General features: G+C 47.4%; 1 protein-coding gene across 1 annotated transcript in view; it reads right to left on the reverse strand.

Moving 5' to 3' along the window:
- The window catches only part of RFX8 (regulatory factor X8), a gene marked incomplete at its 5' end in the record, with an annotated part of 53,051 nt that extends 32,690 nt beyond the window's left edge, over positions 1–20,361 (reverse strand). Inside the window, 3 exon segments of the mRNA XM_036355476.1 lie at positions 18,904–18,988; positions 20,293–20,325; positions 20,328–20,361. Of these exon segments, the coding sequence (XP_036211369.1) occupies positions 18,904–18,988; positions 20,293–20,325; positions 20,328–20,361 (152 nt within the window).
- Positions 20,362–21,407: the final 1,046 nt, after the last annotated feature.

Consider the following 21,407-nt stretch of genomic DNA (forward strand, 5'->3'; position numbering starts at 1 on the left):
GGTGAGGAGGCCAAAGCAGTACTGGAGGTGACAGTTTCAGCTCTCAGGGTACCAGCCAGGATGGCCTCGTGTTCTGGGGTCACTGCCTCTGTGTTGTTTCCGTATGTGGTTCTGATTCATTCCTATGGAACATTTATTCAGTTAGGATCAAAAGCAGTCATTACTAAAATACGGCTTTAATAAAAGCACAGCAAACATCCAGAATCGGCCTTGCTGTGAACAGAGGACTTCCAGGCCAAAGAGAAGTCTTCCTCCACGGTCCTCTGAGGGCCTGAGGTGCTTTAAGGTGTGAATCATGATGACAGAGAAAAGGCCCAGGGCAGAGGGCAGCGCGACTTGAGGCAAGTCAGCACGGAGGGTCCCTTGGCTCCAGGTGAGTTGTCCCCTCAGCATCTGCACAGAGCCCAAGCCAGGCAGGCAGGGGATGTTAAGCTTCAACTACTGGGAGGAAGGGAATGGGCTCAGAGGTTCCAGAAAGGGCCAGGGGAGTGGGGGGAGGGAGGAAGGCAGAGGCAGAGTAGCCCCAGGGGCAAAGGGAAGAAAGGCCCAGAACAGAACAGGCTTCCTTGTTCAGCTCCCCCACTCCTTTGCTATATAGCCTTACACACATTGCCTGGGCTTTGAGGGCCCCGTTTTCCATCCCTCTAAAGGGAGGGAGTGGGGTGTAAGGACTCCTGAGACACTTTCTAACTTGCAGAACCTGTCCCCTGTGAACAGGTGGCCTCCAGTGCCCTGCAGGGCTTAAATGATGGTTGGAAGATGCTTTCTGGGCTTTGCACAGGGAGGGTGCAGAGACCTTCCTTCAGGAGCCTTGCAAATGGACCTTCACTGGGCGCAGTGCTGGCAGCCTGACAGCCACATCTCACTTTAATTAGTGTTATGATCAATTTGGCTAAAAAGGTCCAGTGTAAAGAGAACTGAAAAATGATTTTATGGCACACAACTCATCTTTTTCACCCAATAAAATCTTTTTTATTTTTTTAAACTGATTTTAGAGAGGAATGGACAGGGAGAGAGAGCTAGAAACATCAATGATGAGAGAAAATAATTGATCGGCTGCCTCCTGCACACCCCATGCTGGGGATCGAGCCTGCAACCCGGGCATGTGCCCTGACCAGGAATCCAACCCTGACCTTCTGGTTCATAGGTTGACGCTCAATCAATGAGCCATGCCAGCTGAGCCCCATAAAATCTTTTAAATGTGGTGTTAGCTTGATATGCTATTTGGCATTTAACTTTGTTTTAGTCTAACTACAATTTGCATTCACATTCTCAGGTTTTGACATCATTTGTCATTAATCCAGACTTTCATTTACATCATTTTGGCATTGCATTTTGCCCTCTCAACTCACTCTAACAACAGTGAGACAACTTGAAGCAATTATAAAGGTAAGAGGATAAAAATGTAATAAAACCTAGTTCATGGACCAGGCTTGTTTAAAATGTCAGACTGCAGGACAAAGGTGCTTCGTCTTTTAATCATTAAAGAATCTCATTTCAATATTAACTCAAGCCACACTAATTATTTTGGTTTTGAATAGGAGAAGATATCCTTAATTTAATGAATACTTTTATAACTGAAGTTAAAATAGTAAATATATGTATTCATATAAGGGCCTGTGTTGTTGTGATTGCAAAACACTGTATTTAATATCATCTTGATTATACTAGTACTAATCACTAAAATATATTGAGCACTAACTCATTGCTAAAGTTTTACTTGGATTATCTTAGTTCTCACAATAACCCATTAAGTAGGTAGGTAGTAATTTGTTATTATCCCCATCTATCTATAATAATAAAGGGTAATATGCTAATTAGACCGGACGTCCTTCTGGATGAAGCCGGGGCCTGAGGGAAGCCCGGGTCCCGGGTACCTGCCAGTGGCCGGAGCGAAGCCCGGGTCCCAGGTGCCAGAGGGAAGCTGGGGGAAGGAAGGCCTACTCTTGCATGAATTTCATGCATCGTGCCTCTAGTCCTCATATATAAAGAGCCAGGGTCCATCACAACCGAAACATCCAGATGGATGGCCGAACACCAGGCAAGGGTCCCGGCGGCAAGACGGAAGTCAGTCCTGGGTCCCAGCCGGCGCAGCAGGAGTCGGTCTTGGGTCCCAGCGTCCCGTGGCACAGCGGCAGGAGGGAGCTGTGGGCCCCGGCCGCCCACGGCATGGCAGTGGGAGGGAGCTGTGGGAACAGAGCCATGCTGCCATCAGACTGGTCTCTAGGTCCCTCCCCCTGCCCGCAGGCTCCAGGGAACCAGAGCCATGCTGCCATCAGACTGGCCTCTTGGTCCCTACCCCCCTGCCTGCAGGACTGGGGAACCAGAGCCATGCTGCAATGGGACTGGACCCTACTTGAGGGGTCCTGGATTGTGAGAGAGTGCAGGGTGGGCTGAGAGACCCCCTCCTGAGTGCATGAATTTTTGTGCACCCGGCCTCTAGTCTATAATAATAAAAGCATAATATGCTAATTAGACCAACAGCCAAATGACCTTCTGGACATCCTTCTGGACGACTTTCCAGATGAAGCCGTGGCTGCAAGGGCTAAGGCAAGCTGCTGTGGTTGGGAGGGCCGAACCCCTTGCATGAATTTCATGCACCGGGCCTCTAGTATATATATAAAAGACTAAGTGACCATCCAACTGTTCAATCATCTGGTACATTTGACACGCACTCACCACCAGGGGGAAGACGCTCAACACAGGAGCTGCCGAGCTACGGTGACTTGGCAGTGGTGTTTCTCAGGTGACACACCCCAGAACCAGAGAGGAGGGGGCCCGATTCCTCTCAGGGCCAAGCAATTTCACCTTCGGCCGTGGGTTATGTTGTTGCTGGGGCACTGTGGGCCCTGAATCTGGTTTAATGCACACTTGCATTTGCGTTCCACAACCTGTGTGACAGCAACTTTGCAGAGTGCCCTCTTGCATTCTGGGACCCCTATCTATCTGTATATATAAAAGACTAAGTGACTGGCTGTACATCCAACACGCACTGGCAATTTAAAAATAAATGTTGACTCTCGCATGCGCAATACATATAAAGCTCTCACTGGCACCAATCGCACATGTGTGTTTTGACCTGTCTTTGTGGTATACAGGGAGATATTAGAATAAGTTTAATCAATTTATCAGTCATTGTTATTATCAATGTTGTTTTTATATCATGTTTTTGTTGTTGTTCTATCATGTTGTTATTCTTTATTAATCAATTTATATATTATTTTCATATACATTTTACTAATTTTCTTTCATCTCTGACAATTGTATTATAGAGAAAGGGGGAGTAGCAATATTAAAATATTCCTTCTAATTAATATCCTTTCTTTTTTTTAAATTAAATCTTTATTGTTCAGATTATTACAGTTGTTCCTCTTTTTTCCCCCCCATAGCTCTCCTCCACCCAGTTCCCACCCCACCCTCTGCCCTTACCCCTCCCACTGTCCTCATCCATAGGTGTACAATTTCTGTCCAGTCTCTTCCTGCACCCCACACCCCTTTCCCCCCAAGAATTGTCAGTCCACTCCCTTTCTATGCCCCTGGTTCTATTATATTCAACAGTTTACTCTGTTCATCAGATTTTTTATTCACTTGATTTTTAGTTTCACTTGTTGATATATATTTGCTGTTCATAACTTTTATTGTTACCTTTTTCTTCTTCCTCTTCTTAAAGAATACCTTTCAGCATTTCATATAATACTGGTTTGGTGGTGATGAACTCCTTTAGCTTTTTCTTATCTGTGAAGCTCTTTATCTGACCTTCAATTCTGAATGATAGCTTTGCTGCATAAAGTAATCTTGGTTGTAGGTTCTTGCTATTCATCACTTTGAATATTTCTTGCCACTCCTTCTGGCCTGCATAGTTTCTGTTGAGAAATCAGCTGAGAGTCGTATGGGTATTCCCTTGTAGGTGACTGACTGTTTTTCTCTTGCCGCTTTTAAGATTCTCTCTTTGTCTTTTGCCCTTGGCATTTTAATTATAATGTATCTTGGTGTGGTCCTCGTTGGATTCCTTTTGTTTGGGGTTCTCTGTGCATCCTGGACTTGTAAGTCTATTTCTTTCACCAGGTAGGGGAAGTTTTCTGTCATTATTTCTTCAAATACGTTTTCAATATCTTGCTCTCTTCTTCTGGCACCCCTATAATTCGGATGTTGGTGCGGTTGAAGTTGTCCCAGAGGCTCCTTACACTATCTTCATATTTTTGGATTCTTTTTTCTTTTTGCTTTTCTGGTTGGGTATTTTTTGCTTCTTCGTATTTCAAATCTTTGACTTGATTCTTGAGATCCTCTTGTCTGCTGTAGGATTTCTGTATATTATTCTTTATTTCAGTCAGTGTATGCTTAATTTCTAGTTGGTCTTTTTTCATATCCTCCAGGGTCTCACTAAATTTATTGGCAGTTCCTAGAAAATTCTTGAAAAACCTTAAAACTGTGGTTTTGAACTCTATATCTAGTCATTTGCTTTCCTCCATTTCTGTCATTTGTGACCTGTTTCTTTGTCTCCACATTTTTTTATGCTTCCCTGGGTTGGTAAAGTGGCTTTGTGTGCTAAATGTCCTATAGGGCCCAGTGGCTCAGCCTCTCCAATTACCTGAGGTGGACACTCTTTGTGCACCCCTTTGTGGGCTTTGTGCACAGTCTTGTTGTAGTTAAGCCTTTATTGTTGTAGGTATCACTGGGAGGAATTTACCTCTAAGCCATTTGGCTGTGAGAATCAGCTGTGTCTACAGTGGGAGAACTTCTGTGCTGAAGACACCCTTATGGGGCAAGACTTGCTTCAGTGGGGCTTTGGTGCTCACTGAGTCTGCCCCCTGAATGTGTCCCTTATGGATCTGAGGAGTTGTAATCTGGATGGTCCCCCTCTGACCACTGGGTACACAGGCTCTTGGATCTAAGGAGGTGCTAATTTAGCCTCTGCCTGAGGCTCCCCAGAAGGAGCTATGAAGAGATCTGCAGGTTCCCCTTCCTTGTTTGGGATTTGGAGGTGCTCAGATGAGGCCCAGCTATGAAGCAATGCAAGCTGCTGTGGGGCCTTGGGCCTTCTCTTGGAAGTTCTGGGTCTGTCTGGCCCAGCTGCAGTTTGTTAGGTAATTTTCAGATTGCAAAGGGCCAGGGCATTCATATGTAAAAGCCTCTGCCGCAGCTTGGGTGGGGCAGGGTCTCAGGGAATCAACAGGGCAGAGCAAGTGGCTATGGCTGATCCTCAGCCCTGCCCTAAGAGGCTTCACATCTCAGTGTCTGGTAATCGCTGCAAGAGAAAGCCGCCCTTGAGTTCCGAGTTCTGCCCGCTGCCAGACAGTCCAGTTTCTCCCCATATGAGTCTGGGTCCCCAGAGACTTCCCAGAACTGGAGTTCAGAGCAGACAGGAGCTTGTGACTCCCTCTCAATTCAAAAAGACAACCGTGTCCTCAGTTGCCAGCCCTTGCCGTGCATGCCTCCGTACCTCTGCACTTTACTTCCGCACGGCACCTCCTCTGAGTCTCAGTGTACTTTTCTCTTTCCTTCTAGTTGTAGAATTTCCACTCAGCCAGCCTTCCTGTAGTTCTGGATGATGTCCGTTTTGTCTTTAATTGTATTTTTGAAGTTGTTGTGGGAGGCAGCAATTTCCGGTGTTTACCTATGCCGACATCTTGGTTCTCTTAATTAATATCCTTTCAATGTGCATGAATCCATGCACCGGGCCACTAGTTTCACTATAAGAAAAGAACAACAGAATCTGTGGATCTGGAAACCCAGTCCTGACTCCATGGCTGGATCTCTAGTATCCGCTCTAATTTGTCCTGTGAAATACACACCTGTGGTAAAAGGTAATGTATAAAGAAGGGCAAAGGAAGACAGTTTTCAATCTCAAAATAGAATAGAGCAATCTTATTTTTAAATCTGGTTTGCTAGGAATTGAGGATTAGTCATTTTCTGCACTGTGGTGGGTGCTTTTACACTGTTTAATTCTATCCTAACCCTTTCAATTTTATGAACAACCTAACTGCAAAATGACAACTACGGGGACCCTTTGCCAGTGTTGAAAATCAAACTCATTCACATTCACCTTTTTGAGGCAAAACTCAGCAACTGGGAGTCAGGGCTCACCAGCAGACCACAAACAGCCTGTGCATCGCAGTGGACATCTCTGGGCGGGTGACAGGCAAGGGAGGGATGCTTTAAACAAATGCAATGGTCATCTGTTTTAGGGAGCGTAGGAGCGTTACCAGCTTTTTAAACCTTTCCCAAGCAAGGGTTCAGTCCAGGGTGTAATTCTCCACACGTATGCTTTTTGAGCTGCTAGAAAACAACCAAGTAATGCATATATTTTAACCTAAACAAGTTCTAACAAGCCTTGAAAAACATAGGGTGGACAGGGCCAAAACGTGGGTTGCAACTTGGACATATGACTAATACCTGAGAGTTAGGCCCCCTTGGGGTTCATCCGAGCCTTTGCAGGGGTCCGAGGCCCAAGAAGGAGCAGGTGCCATGGCTGCACAAACAGAAGAAAAAGCAGCTCTTTCCTAACTTCCCACGCTGAGAACGCGTTTGTAGCCACTCACCCTGGGGTGGACAAGCACCTCCGAAGGAATGCTGGTGCTCTCTCTGACATCAGGAGGCCTGGAGTGGCCACCACGGCCAGGCTGACACTCCCTGTGGTCGCCCTCTCCTCCCTGGGGGCGGCCGGCAGATGAACCCTGTGCCTTTCTGTTGGCACAGCCAGCCAGCTGGTTTCGCAGCCCCGGATCCCCACACCCCAGAGGCCCAGGAAGCCCCCTGAGCTCATGAGCTGGCAAAAGAACAAAGAACAGAAGAACAAAGTAGGAATGTTGAAGGCACAATTTTAGAAGCTTTTTAAAGGCCTGGAATATGCTAAGTTGATAAAGCTGTGTGTGTGTGTGTGTGTGTGTGTGTGTGTGTGTGTGTGTGTGTGTGTTGAGGCGGGTAGGAAGGAGGGTAAGGGTTACTTTCCTTGTATCCTGAGAGAAACACAAGACTGTACAACTGATATCAGAATTTACATTAGACAGACTGGGGATTCATCTCTATGGAAAATGACAAACAAGTTTTCTTTGAAACATATTAAGCAGGGATTTTGCCTAGAGGTAGAGAATAAAAGTGAGTTCAGCAGAACTACTCCAGATGTCTCTCTCTCTCTCTCTCTCTCTCTCTCTCTCTCTCTCTCTCTCTCTCCATTCCCCCTTCTCCCAGACAATAATAAAGCACTTTCTACTTTGGCCTCAGTTCCTCAGTGAGTTTCTAGGTCAGCAGTTATTCCAGGGTCCAAATCTCAATCTGGCTGCCAGCTACACAAGGCTGGAATCCGGGGGGGGGGGGGGGGGCGCGGGGAGGGGGTTGTGCCCGTGAAACGATGTTACCTGCAGAGGGGAGCAGGGAGGCAAGTGCATTCTGGATTTCGTGAGGGGCCTTTGTCATATGGTGCACCCTGCACAGAGTTGTTTTCCTTTTTTTATTTTTTTATTCCTCAAGCTTTACATTTGTTTTAAAATCAAGCCTTGGTTTCTCCTTGGTTTAGGGCAGGTACTGCCTCAGCACTTTTTAGACTGATTCGCCATAACACCCACCCCATCCCAGCGAAAATGAGCTGTTGACAGCAGGACTCCCAATCTTCTCCATGGCCACCTATGCAGGTGTCCAGTTTAAGGAGATCATTAGTACCTTGGTCCCTGGCTCAGGGCCATGTCCTCCCTGCTCCTGCTGGCATGAGGTAGGGTGGTGGTGTAGATGGTGTTAGAGACCTCGGCACAGAAACTCTATACTAATGGGGTATAGGAGGGGCAATATGGGGAGGTAGGGAGCGGTAGGGGCTTAGCTTGAGACTAAATTTATTTTAGTTAGAATACATGCTGGTGGGTATAAGGAAGCAAAGTCTCCAAATGTACCTCAAATTCACCTCTTTGCTACCAACCCTGGTTCCAGACCAGGTCTCTCTGTGCTCTTACTGGTGTTTCCATTTCTTAACACAAAGTCTAGAAAAAAAAAAGACAAACAAGATGGCAGCAGAGTAGGTGGAAGTTACACTCACCTCCTCCCAGGACCAAACTGGAATTACAACTAAAATATAGAACAACCAACCTGAATAACCAACTGAAGACCAGCTGAACAGAAGTCTTATAACCCAGGATTTACAGAAGCCACATCGAGACTGGTGGGCAGGGGAGAGAAGCCAAATGGGCTGCCCCACCCCTGTGTGCTGCGGCTGACAATCCAGGGGAGATCTTAACTGCCCAGGTCTCTGGGGTCTGAGCCCCACACCGGGCTCCCCAGCCTAGAGCACCAGAGCTGGGAAAAGGTGCCCACATAACATCTGGCTATGAAATCAGTGGGGTTTCTGTCTTCCAGGGAGAGACGGGAGTCTGCTAGAGACCCAGGCACCCTTTCAAAGGGCAAGCACACAAGAACTGATTTGTAGCCACTCACCCTGGGCTCTGGCGGAGGGAAAATGGAGCTGACTGAAGTTGAGTGAAAAGAGTCTGGGTTTTGTGCTCCAGAGAGAGAGCTGAAGGGACAGTCCCTAGGATCCCTGTGCTGAGTCCCTTTCCCACCCTGCAGATGCCATCTTTCTTGTATGGAGCACAGCCCAGGGAACTGCAAAAGCCCCGCCCAATGGACTCCCTGTTCCACCACACTTTGGCACGCATGCCTTGTGAAGGAGTCAGCTGCCTGGGCCTGGCGTGTAGAGATCTGGGAAGAATAAGGGGGTGCCAGTGACCGAGTTGTGTGACTTGGGGGTGGAGGCCATTCCCCCCACCTTCCCATGAGCCTGACTGGTGCCTCCCCTTCGTGGGAGGTGAACTAGCCCTGCCCTCCAGCTCCCAGCAGCCCCGCCCTCCTGATTCTTAGCACCGCCCCCACCCCCCACCCCCCAAGCCAAGCTCAGGCTCTCCAGGAGCCCCAGGCAGAATCGGGGGCAGAGTAAGTTGTGTGGCTGAACCTGACTGGCACCTCCACCTCAGGGGAGATCCACCAGCCCCAGCCTCCAGATTCTCAGTGGCCTTGCCCTGCCGAGCTCGGGCTCTCTAGGAGGCCCCGCAGAATCCAGGTCAGACTGAATGGTGGGGCCCTAGGAGAGGAGCCGTTTCCTCACCTGCCGACTGGTGCAGAGCCCTCCTTTCACAGGGCCCAGCTCAGTCTGTTTGGGCCTGATAACCTCTGATGGCCTCACCCTGGCAATTCTCTGACACCCTCCCTCACCCGCTGCCGCCATCATCACAACGGTCTGCGGATAGCGGGTGGGTGGCAGCTAGGCTTGGTGTACCCTGGAACTTTTGCTGAGTGGCCTCAGAGCCAGCACTGTCACCGCGTTTGAACCTGTATTAGTCAGGTAAACACCATCCACCCCTACCTGGTGACTCACTGGAACCTGCCTCTTACCACTCCAGTACTGCCAGAGGCTCTCAGTGACTTAGACAAACAGGCAGCCAGCAGGCGAAGGCTGACCAGGGTGCCATGGCCTTGCGCTGACCTGCCCCTGGGCTGTGCTGGTGGAAGCCAGCCTTGCTGCAGTGAGGTGCTACCCACGCACACCCAGGCCCAGCAGGGGCAGACACAAGCTGTGGTTCTCTCTGTAGCTCCAAACAGGTCTCCCAGGGCCGGTCACAGGCAGCATTTGACATTGACTTGCACCAGCATCTCAGGGAGGCCCCGCAACAGGCACTCCCAGCGGTGAGCTTCAGACATCCGAGCAAGATCCAATTAGCCCCCCAGGGGGCACACACATAGAGAGCACACCTGTGGGAGGTCAGGGTGACTTGGAACTTCCCTGTTTCTCTGGACCCCCCGGGGCACAACAAAGGGAGCCACGGAGCAAACCACAAATTCCTTCATCGCCATTGTCATCCTGTTAATTGGTGACTGTTAGCTACCCTGCACCCGCCTGAGGAAAAGAAGCATGTGTCTATCATTTCACTCTGCACAGATTCCCAGAGCCCCCCCCCCCCGGCTTTCTCCCGCCTCCTTAATCTATCACCAGTGGATTTCATGTAACCCCCTCACGTCGTCTTCTTTGATTGGAATGTATAAAACAAGGTGAACAATTGCCATTCTTGGGAGCATTACCCCAATACATGGAGATTTTGCTTCCTGGCAATTGTTGGCTCAAATAAACTCACAAAAATTATTTACAGGTTTGAATGTTTTTTTACATTAACAGGCCTAGCTTATTAGTTTTTCCTTTTATGAACTGTAATGTTGGTGTCAAGTCTCAGAACTTTGTGCCTTTCCCTGTGTACCAAAGGTTTCCCCATATGTTTGTTTTCTAAAGTTAAGCTCATTTGTGAGGTTAATTTTTTTTTACTTGTGGACCACTAGTCGTCCCAGCGCCATTTTGCTAAGAAGCTAGCCTCGTCCCATTGAATTACTTTGGGATCTTTGTGAAACATCAGTTGAGCATATTTGCGTGGGTATATTCCTGGATTCTCTACTCTGCGCCATTAGTGCATGTCTCTGTGCCTCCACCAAAGCCACAGCTTGATTACTGTAGCTACACAGGGAGACTTCACGTCAGACAGGGTTTCTTCCCACTTAGTTCGTCTTTGTCAAGATTGATTGAGCTATTTAGGGCCTTGCCTTTCCACATACCTTTTATAATAAGCTTATCTATATCTAACAAACAACAAAAAACACCTTGTTGGGATTTTTTCTTAAACATAATTGAAAGACAATTCACATATCATGCAATTCACCCATTTAAAGAGTGCAATTCAATGTTTTCTTAGTGTATTCCCGGGGTTGTGCAGCTGTGCAGAGAAGAGGTGACGGAGCAGTGCTGAGATGGCTGTGAGCAGATAAGCCTGCTTGCAGACCGGCCTTGGCTGGCCTCCGGGAACTCAGTTCCCACAACGTTCCCCGGTAAGAGAGGTTCACTGCTCCTAGAGTGTTTGTGCAAACAATGTAGTCATTTATGCTGAATAACCTGCTTTCTTCGGGGGAATCTGTAGTTTTGCCGCATGCTAGGACTAATGTGACCGGCTCCCAATAAAAACTTTGGAAGTGGATCTAATGGGCTTCCCTGGGCAGAAACCTCACACTCCTGTTGCTGCACTTTTGCTGCCGGGGCTGGTGGTGCTGTGAGGCCCTGAGGAAGCGGGAGGGCATGGGCAGCCTGCACGCGGATTCTCCCAGGCTCTGTGTTTTCTCCCCTTATGATCCAACCGTGTGCCCTTACACATCTCGTTAGGACATGTCAGTCGTGGGCCTGCAGCTATTATTTTGGTCCGCCTGGCTTCTCTGGTGCCCCTGGGGCTCCTTGCTGATGCTGCCTGAGGGACTAGAGGACTGTCCACTCTGTCAGGGCGGGCCCTCTGCTGGTGCCCGTCTGCTGCCTTTGGCTGGGGTGGGGACACACGAAGGTCCTGGGACCGGGTTACTTAGTGTAGCTGGGCCTCACTGGACAGATTAGCTGACACTCGGGATCTCTGGGGAACAGGGATATCTCAGACCCAGCAAGGAAGAGGAGTGCTTCTCCTGGCCGTTTATTTTGACCAAGTCTCCATTGAATGCCCTCACTGAGCGTGTTGAAGGAAGAATGAATCTACCGGAGATGCCTTCTCCTGCTGGGCCAGGGATGGGAGACACTGGGCCTGGGTGGGCAGGGTGGCTCCAGGATGCCACTGTGCTGGTTGTGCCATCCTGTGCCAAACAGCCCCGTTTCTTGTACAACCTTTCAGAGTTTTCCTTTGGTTGTCTTTTGTATTGTTTCCAGGGTTTAGGGTTGTACATAGCAGGGAGGAGCAGAAAGAAGTGGGCCTATGTCATCATGTCACAAACAAAAGTCACCACCATTTTAGTTTAATTCATCATATTTAAATTTATTAGGCACCGTCATATAATTAAGCATTCCACTCACTGGTAACACTGATTTACAATATATGTATGGTCTGATTTCAGAAGTTTCTGAGGCAGTTTGAATTACGTACAGGGAACAAAATGGTGTAGACTCACTTTTCCTTGCTCCTGCCCTCTGATACAAATAAACGCCTCAGAGACCATGGTAAAAGGGCTCTGAATGCTGGAAACAAGAAGGTGGACTGATGAGGGAACACAGTTCTAGAGTGACAGTATGGTGAGTTCCTGGGTTTTCTTCTTCTCTCCCATATATGTCTGCACTGGGCACTGCAGAAACCTTTATTCCAGAACTGCCAACAGGCATAGACATAAATCCCAAGAAAAGTCTGCACTCTGTGGCCAAAGGACTAGGAAAGGGAAGCCCAATGGAGACCTAGAGGGGCTACAACCCTTGCTTCACAACCAGGCCATGGGGCTGGCAACCCGATCTGCCCACAGTGGCAGCTTCAAAATCCTGATGGGCTGACCCACCTTTCCCCCAATGCACACCTGGGGCACTAACAGTTGGGCTGGTCTACCCACATGGAAGCCACTGGCCAACTCAATGCCCAAGATACACTTGGAACACAGAAAGGCAGGCATTCTACTCACAGGGGCAATGCCAGAAGAACCTGGTATTTCCCTGCCCTACACCAGTGGCATAAGGGGCTCAGGCCCAGCTGCTCTGGCTCCCCCCACTCCCTGAAGGTGGCCCAAGGAATGGGTTCAGTCCCTGCAGGTAGCACCAGTAAGGAACGGATCAGAAGTCTCGGCAGTGCCAAAACAAGGAAGCAGACCAAAATAGCAGTCAAGGGCTTGGAAAACAAAACTGCCATTGGCACAACAGCCCACAAGAGTACATCAGAGCCTATATACTAAGTCTAAATAAGGTGGCTGCCTGCTAAAATTGATTTAAATAGGATTGAAAGTATCCTAACATCATAACCCAAATGCCCAGCATACAACAGAAAATAACAAGATTCCAAGATGGTGTTGGATTCGGTGGAAGCTACACTGACCTTCTGCCAGGACCAAACTGGAATTACAGGTATAACATGGAAAATTCATCCTGAATAACCAGCTGAAGACCAGCTGGAGAGAAGCCTTATAACCGAGGCCTTACAGAGGAGGCTACACTGAGACTGTAGGAAGGGTGGAAGTACCAGCGGCTGGCGGGGTTCCCCCAGGCAGGAGCTGAATTTCAGTGGGCTATCTCAGCTCTTGGAGGTTCCCCCTAATAAGTCTTGGGTCTAAACCCCAAGCCAGGCTCGCTAGCCCAGAGCAGCAGAACTGGGAAAGGTGCCCACATAACATCTGGCTGTGAAAAGCAGCCGGGTTTCTTATCACCAGGGAGAGATAGCTGGAAATGTAAGCATACTATACTTTCCATCCGGAAGACCAAACAGGCTGGGCGCTTAACGTGTTAAAGGGCCAACACACAAAATTTTGTTTGCAGTCACTGACTTGGCAGAGGGAGTGCAGAGTGTACTAGATCTGTGTGAGGAAAGCCCGGGATTGATGGCTCTGGGGAGAGAGCTGAGAGGACCCCTCCCTGCCTGGATCCCTGTGCTGAGTCATTCCCCCATATTGCAGAAGCCATCTTTCCCAGGCAGAGCTTTCCCATTCATGTAGCATTAGCCTGGTGGGAAAACAATAGCTCCACTTATTGGTATACCTCTTGCCCCACCCTGTGGACCTGATGCCTTGCTGAGGACTGCAGCCAGAGGCTCATTAATGGTGCTGGGAAAACTGGATAGCCTCACACAAAAGGAGGAAACTGGGTCACTATCTTACACCAGCCACATAAATTAATTCAACATGTTTTAAGACTTAAATATAAGACCTGAACACATAAAAGTCCTAGAAGAAAATATAGGCAGTAAGCTCCTTGATACTGGTTTTGACAATGATTTTTTGGATTTAACATCAAAAGCATAGGCAACAAAATAAAAAATAAATAAGTGGAACAACATCAAACTAAAAAGCTTCTGCATAGCAAAGGAAACCATCAATATAATAAAAAGGCAAAACTACTGAGTGGGAGAAAACAGTTGCAATTCATATGTAAGGGATTAATATCCAAAATATATAAAGAACTTCTACAGCTCAATAGCCAAATAAATAAATAAATAAATAAATAAATAAATAAATAAATAACAGAACATCTCAATAGAATTTTTCCAAAGAAGACATATGGACAAGCACATGAAAGGATGCTCGACATCACTCATCATCTGGAAAATGCGAATCTAAACCACAGTGAAAGATCACTTCATACCTGCTAGAGTGGCTATTAAAACACAACAAGAGAGAACAAATACTGGCAAAGATGTGGAGAAAATGGAACCCTCCCGCACTGCTGGTGGGAATATGAACTGGTGCAGCCACCATGGAAAACAGTCTGGAACTTCCTCAAAAATTAAAAATAGAACTATCATAGGATCCAACAATTCCACTGCTGGGTATTTACACAAAAGGAATGAAAAAAACTTAAAAAATATATGCACTCTGTGTTCATTGCAGCAATATTTACAGTAGCCATTCTAGTAACTAAGTGTACTGCAGCAGATGAATGGATAAAGAAATTGTGGCACATATGATAGGGGCAGATACAGAATGTTGGGGAACCAGCTGAAATTGTAAGAAATATTAATCATGCTCTGTGAACCGTGATGGATTTGTTCTGATTAAAGAAGGCGCACTCTAAGCTGGCTGGCAGTTACACACAGGACCTGGGAGCTCACCTGGAAATGCAGCCCATCCTCCCCATTTCGAGCTGCCTATTATCAGGGAAAGGTTAGCAACCTGTTGAGCCAGAATCCAGAGCTGCCAGACTTTTGAAGACCCCAGCCCTTGCATATCACTAAGCCCCCTGAAGACCCCAGCCCTTTTGCATATCTGTAGACTGCACATTTGCCCCTTTGCCTATTCCCCCACGTAATCCTTGTCCTTCTACCTCATATAAGCAGCTGGCTTATGGGAGGCAGAGCAGATGTTTGTGAATGAGCTGCTGCTCTCCCACACAGCCGGCAGGATTGGAATAAACGCTCATACAGGATTCGACCCTGTCTCTGCTGAATTGGCTCAAGTAGTGACAGGCAGCATGGACCCATTGACTGTCCGGTTACACATACAGTGGGGCCTTGACTTACGATGTATATACCATGAAATATTAGTTATCCATTAAAAAGAATGAGATATTGTCATTTGCAACAACATGGATGGACCTTGAGGGCATCATGCTAAGTGAAAGAAGTCAGACAGCTTCCTGATAGTAGAGGCAGGCAGTTTGTCTGAGTCTCTGCTCTTATTCATGTGTAGTATCGCATATTTTGTCTGCCTTTTTGAGAGGATTATATTTGTCAGTAAGAAATCTCAGTGGGCTCTTTTTGCCAGGGCTGTTGCACAGCCTCCTGGCTGGTCGCCCGCCTCCTCTCCCAGCCCTGTCCCAGCAGACTGGCCTGGAGACCTCCATCTCAGACTAGTCAGATGGCATCACTCCCAGCATGCATCTCCCAGGCTCCCATCACACTCCAAATGGCATCCCTTCTCCTTCCTCAGACTTGCAGGCTTCCTGCCTGTGTTTTCACATTCCTTTCCTCCTATCCTCCTGCTCACTCCCTACCCCGCCTCAGCAGGCCTTGCTGCTCTTTGAACTTACCCGGCTCGGGCTCTTTGCACTTGCTCTCTCCTTTGCCTAGAATGGGCTCCCCCAGATCGTCACCTGGCTAGCTCCTTGTTTCACTTTTTCTGCTCAGAAGGCATCTTCTCAGGGAAGCCTTCCCAGGACTCCATTTAATTTGTTCAGACCAATCTCCGTATCGCTTCTTTTTTATTGTCTTTTCCTTCACTAAAACTGACAGAAGGGGTGGCCTTGTCGATCTGGTTTACTGCTTCATCACCAGTAGCCAGAACAGGGCCTGACTTATTGTAGGAGTTCAATGCCCTGGAGCCCTCCTGCGGTCCCTCCCTGGCCCCGATCGTGCACCGGTGGGGTCCCTCGGCCTGGCCTGCACCCCCTTGCAATCCAGGACCCCTTGGGGGATGTCGGAGAGCTGGTTTCAGCCAGATCCCCTCAAGCCAGGTTGAGGGATCCCACCGATGCAGGAACTGTGCACTGGGCCTCTAGTATATAATAAAATAGAAGACATTTTCATTAGTATAGTTTATAGATTAACAACAGAATATCACTTATTATGTTTCTGCCTTCTAAAATAGATATTTAGTATTTCTTAAAATGTGGAATTGGTAAGGAAGTTACCCTTAAATTTTGATACTTTAAAAATTTTTCTTAATTGGCCAAGACTTTAGACTTTATCAATTATCAAATACATGCTGAGCACAGAGTATTTGTAAAGTGTTTGCTGCTGGGCTTATCTCATGAATAAGCCAATGACACCTGTGTCCTCATCTTTGTTGGCCCTCCTCTTTCTCTCGAAGGATAAAGCCTATTTTCCCACAAAGGCCAGTTCCAGCCCTGTTTCTGTGACATCAACCCAGAGGCCTCAGGATGCTAATGGCCTCCTCCTTGCTGAGTGGCAGCCTTGTCAATTGCTTTACTCTGGTGGCTGTGTGTGCAGGGCTACCCACACCGTCTGCTGGCCCACCGGCCGATGGGTGCTCGGAGACAAACATGAAGAGCTGCTTCCAGGCCCAGCCTTCCAGGAGTGTGTGGGTCAGCCAGGAAGAGAATACATTGCACAAGTTGTCACTGAAATAAATCTCTTACTTCCCCAGCTTCTCTCTTTTGGTTTATGTAATTTTCCCATCTTTGTGACTGAGGGATGAATAAGAGATGGAAGAGGAAGAGCTGGTGGAAGCAGAACATAGTGACTCTTTGAGGCTGAGGTTGAGGTTTTTGTGGGACAGGCTGGGCTGAGCCATCTGTTTCCTTCTACTGACACGGACTCAGCCAATGAAGACCCTGCATCAAGAGCTCTTTCCGACCTGCCTCCTTTTGGTTCAGGCTCTCATCTAAATAACTGGGCAGCCGCCAGCCCTCACTTTCTCCTTCTCAGTCTGGTCTTCTTACACCTGAACTCGGACTTCTCAGTTCTCCAACAACTATTTCAGTGCCCACGCTGTACTTCCAGCAACATCAGGGATAGGAACAAGTAAAACTCTGTGGTTCCTGCCCTGGTGGAGGTTCCCATGGTGACACCACCCCATTTCTCAAAGGAAGTCTCAAATGCTTCCAGACCCCGGCCCCTCACCTGGCATTCAAGGCCCTCTGAACTCACCTTCCAGGCTTAGCCTGTGCTGCAGCTCCCTCCACACACTCCCGCGCCGCAGGACACCGCTGCCTTCTCGGTCCCTCGTCCTGCTCACACTCCTCCCTGAGCGTGGACATCCTCTGCATCCCTGCCCTCTCTCCCCTCCACCCTCCACCTGTCAACATTCTAAACTGCCCTTTACAGCTTAGCTCAAAGCATGACTCGCATAGGCCCTTCCTGGCCCCTGCCCAGGACGTCTGCTCTGGGAGTTCTCAGGGCCTTTTGTACACTTCTATACCCATCACATTGCAGTGGGTATCAAGTTCAATGTGTGTCGATCTCTGCTATTAAGCGACCAGAGAGAAGGGCCCATGTCTGATCTACGTTGGTGGCTCCACCTCAGCAGCTGCTCACACATAGGCACCTTCAGAAGGTGACCATGTAGTTTGTTATAATTTATTGTCCAAACTAGAACGCTTTTGAGAGTGAAGGTGGTGCCCCTAATTAATTGTGCTGGGCTGCAAGTAAAGCTAAGCATGTCCCTGGCCGCTGGGCTACATGTGGTCTATTTCTGCCAAATGAAGGTTCAGGGATGGTTTCTGAATTACGTGGCCATGCTTACAGTGTAGTCAGCCAGTGGACAGCGTGAAAGGGTGAAGGAGGCCCCTTTCCTAGAGCCGGTATTGCTGGGGTGGTTCGCTGAGCAGGGGGCCCCTGAGGTATGTCTGGGGGGAAGGAGCAGGATTCAGGAAGGTCCAATTAGACAGAGGGAAGAAGGAATGACATCATGGGAGGATAGGATGATGGAGGCAAAGACGGCATCACATTTGGTCTATCAGAGAGAGATTTTATGGCTGAAACTGATGGCTTCTATTGATAAGAAGGAGGCAGCGTGCTGGGGGGTGGAGCGGGAAGAAACAGAGCGCTAGCACCAGCTGTGTGTATAGAGGAGTGTGGTCTTTACCGCAGGAGGTCAGAGCGGCAAGTGCTGTGCATTTCTGAGCAGAGAAAAGACAAAGAAAATGTAGCATTTTAGGGAGATTATTCTTATGGCTATGTGTAGGGAGAGGTGAGGCCGAGGAGAGGGAGGCTACATGGGATCCATGGAAATAACATCAATGTAAGATGACAGGAATTTAAAGGAAATATCGGTAACCAAAATGAGTAAGTCAGAGCTGAAAAGGTAGAATTGACAGCACTTTGTGACCCAGGGGAGCTGGCCTAGTTTTGGGGTAACACTTTGTACCATCTACCTGCTGATACCATAGACGGAGATAAGCAAGCAAGAGGCAGAGCTGATTTGGACGAAGATGATACATTTAGATTTTTACACACTAAGTATGAGGCACCGGTGTGCCATCTGAATGGAAGTGTCCAATAGAGAGTGAGAGAGGAATGCCCAGGGGGCGGGAGGGTCAGGGCCAGGAAGCATCATTTAGAGGAGGAGCCACCCATGGGAGCGAGCAATAGGTGAGCGATAACAAATGACGAGATGTCTTGTGGCCAATCAGGAGGAAAAGCCATTGATTATCAGGGATTGGATCTGGGGGAAACCCCTGCACTTAATGGGGAAGAGAGGGACAAGGAGACCTAGAAGAGAGGGACAAGAGACCAGGATTTGGTGATTGAGATACGGATTAAGATGGAAAATATCTAAGGAAATGAATTTCCCTGGCACGTTCTATTACTAGACACTGAATTTCTGCCCATGTCAAAGGCCTGTTGATGTGATGCATGTCTTTCCCTCCTGAAAGGGGATGAATGGCAGAAAAGCCAACAGCCAGTTAGATTCAGCAACAATAGGAACGGTTCTAATATTAATAAGGCTGTGACTGATGAACAACATACTTAAAGGATAGAAACTAACCTGTAATACCTTTTTTCATCCAGAAAGTAGCAATACTGGCCATAAAAGAAAGAACTTTTCTTGATACAGATTCCATCATAATTATTTATACCTAAAGAATAAAGGTTGTCTTTAAAGATTATGTCAAACCACCGACATGTTTGATAGAACACACAACACAGACTCGGGGTTCTTCCCCAGGCGTTGTCATTGGCTCGGTTTTTGGGGAAAGCTAATGACAGCCTGTCCACTCTGGTAGGCAGACAGTTTCATACCATTTCGAACGCATCAGCTTTGAAGCGGCCCGTGGACGCTCTACCCTGCGGTTCCGACTTAGGGCCTCTGGTCTGAGGGACACACCAGGGAGAGCCTCCGGCTGCTGCCGGCCCTTCACCCCTTTGAAGTGAAGTGAAGCCCACCACGGCGCCCCTCCGCGGCTGGGCCGGTTCTCCGCAGCCCGCGAGGACGCTGCCTCTCTCTGCAGCCCAGGCTGCTCTGCCGAGCCGAGCCTGCAGCCACGCGTCCAGGCTCAGAGCAGCGGAGCACAATCTTCCCAAATGAGCTACTGCTCAGTGTTTGGCAAACTCTCCCACCGTCTCCCACTCCTTCATGGCTGGCAGGCCCCTTCCCTAACTTGGCTTCCATTTCTTCCCACCGATTTCCTGATCTCTACTGATTTTCCTTAATTAAAAAACAACAACCTGTAAAATAATAATAACTGAGTGACAGTTATAACAACATGTGCCATATAACAGTGTAACACCGTAATTCCTTGTGGTGTTAAAAATATAGCGTGGATTCCTAGTTTCCTAAATATAATTCAAGTATGCTAATTAGATGAATACTTGGAAATTTAGCTCAAACAGTAATGAAAACAGCTCTGTTATTCTATGTGTGTAATTATTTAAATATTTCAACAATTGGACATTTACATATCCAAACATTTAAGGTTTAAGACACAAAGATATATTGTGATTTTTGTGTCTGAACAAAATTCCTCAAAAATTGACATTGATATTTGGTTCTAGCATTACCTGTTATTTTAGGCCAGGGGTCCTCAAACTACGGCCCACGGGCCACATGCAAATACAAATATTGTATTTGTTCCCATTTTGTTTCTTTACTTCAAAATAAGATATGTGCAGTGTGCATAGGAATTTGTTCATAGTGTTTTTTTAAACTATAGTCCGGGCCTCCAACGGTCTGAGGGACAGTGAACTGGCCCCCTGTTTAAAAAGTTTGAGGACCCCTGTTAGGCACTAGGGTTTCCATTTGAATTATGGGAACTCTCTGATAAGAGTTGATATTTATAGTTTGTTTAGTTTTACACTATTTTGGTCACTTATTTTGTGATACCCCCCCCCCAATGTTTGTTTTAAACATTTAAAATAAAACAAAATTGAATACCCTACCTGGCACCTCCTCTCGTGCCCAGCCTCTGGGGCCAAGACCAGGAACAACCACGCACAAGAGCTGAAAGAATGAGCCAGATTAAAGTCTTAATTCCAAAATTTGGGAATAAAACTTCCGATTTCTCCTCTTACACTGTTTGAATTATATTTCCTCTTTTCCAATGATAAAGAAAATATATGTAAATAAAATTTGAAAAAAGATGAGAAGTATAAAGAAGAAAACATAACACTTAGAGGAAACTACCATTTAAACCTCGATGCAGTCCCTTCCAGTCTTTTATCAAAATCTCAGTCCATGTACATAGTCTATGGGTGTAACATGAAGTCACTGACATCACACAGTAGCATGTCTGCGGGCTTGCTTTCCACTGTCTTCCCTGCACGTTGAACCATAAACACTTCCCTTCATCATTACGATTTCTCTGAAGCCAGGAATTTTGACAGCTGCATTCTAGTCCATCATGTGAGTGTCCCTCATTTTACTGTTTTCCTCTTTTTCCAATGTGAGCGTCATTTTCACATTTTATTATTCATTTGTTTCTCTAATTTGCTCCTTGCACAGGTTCTGTTAGCAAAAGCAATTATAAGGCTGAAAAGCACAGCTGCTTCTGACTCAACTTCTCATCCCCTGTTATCATTTAATGCACATTGTTAAATAGTACTGATATTATGTTCAGGGTCAATAAACATGAAAAAAAATAGAAGTCTGTTCCATTTTCCTACTGATGAGAGGCCACAGCACGCATGCTGTCCAAGTGCATGTCAGTTGAAAGGGAAAACCCTGGCGCGTGTGACACTGCAAACATAGAGCTTGGAGGCAGAGTGTCCCAACAGTCAAGTAATGATTTCTGCTATTTTCCCACAGTCCGCTCCATAATCACTCAGCCTCCACTTCCGCTTGGTTTCTGCTGCATCCCTCTTCCTGTTTTCCTTAGCTTCTGAGCAGCAGGATTTGACAGGGCCATGAAACACCCCTCCTGTCTGCTACAGGCCCCACGGCTCCCACAGGGAGCCAGTCACACCTGATGTGGGGCGGCAAATGCAGAAACAGCGAAGGCAAGTCTCGCACAATTAAACATCAAGGTCATGAGCCAAATTGACAGCTTTCTTCAG

This window comes from Myotis myotis, unplaced genomic scaffold (assembly GCF_014108235.1).
Source record: "Myotis myotis isolate mMyoMyo1 unplaced genomic scaffold, mMyoMyo1.p scaffold_m19_p_22, whole genome shotgun sequence".
Classification (NCBI taxonomy): Eukaryota; Metazoa; Chordata; class Mammalia; order Chiroptera; family Vespertilionidae; genus Myotis; species Myotis myotis.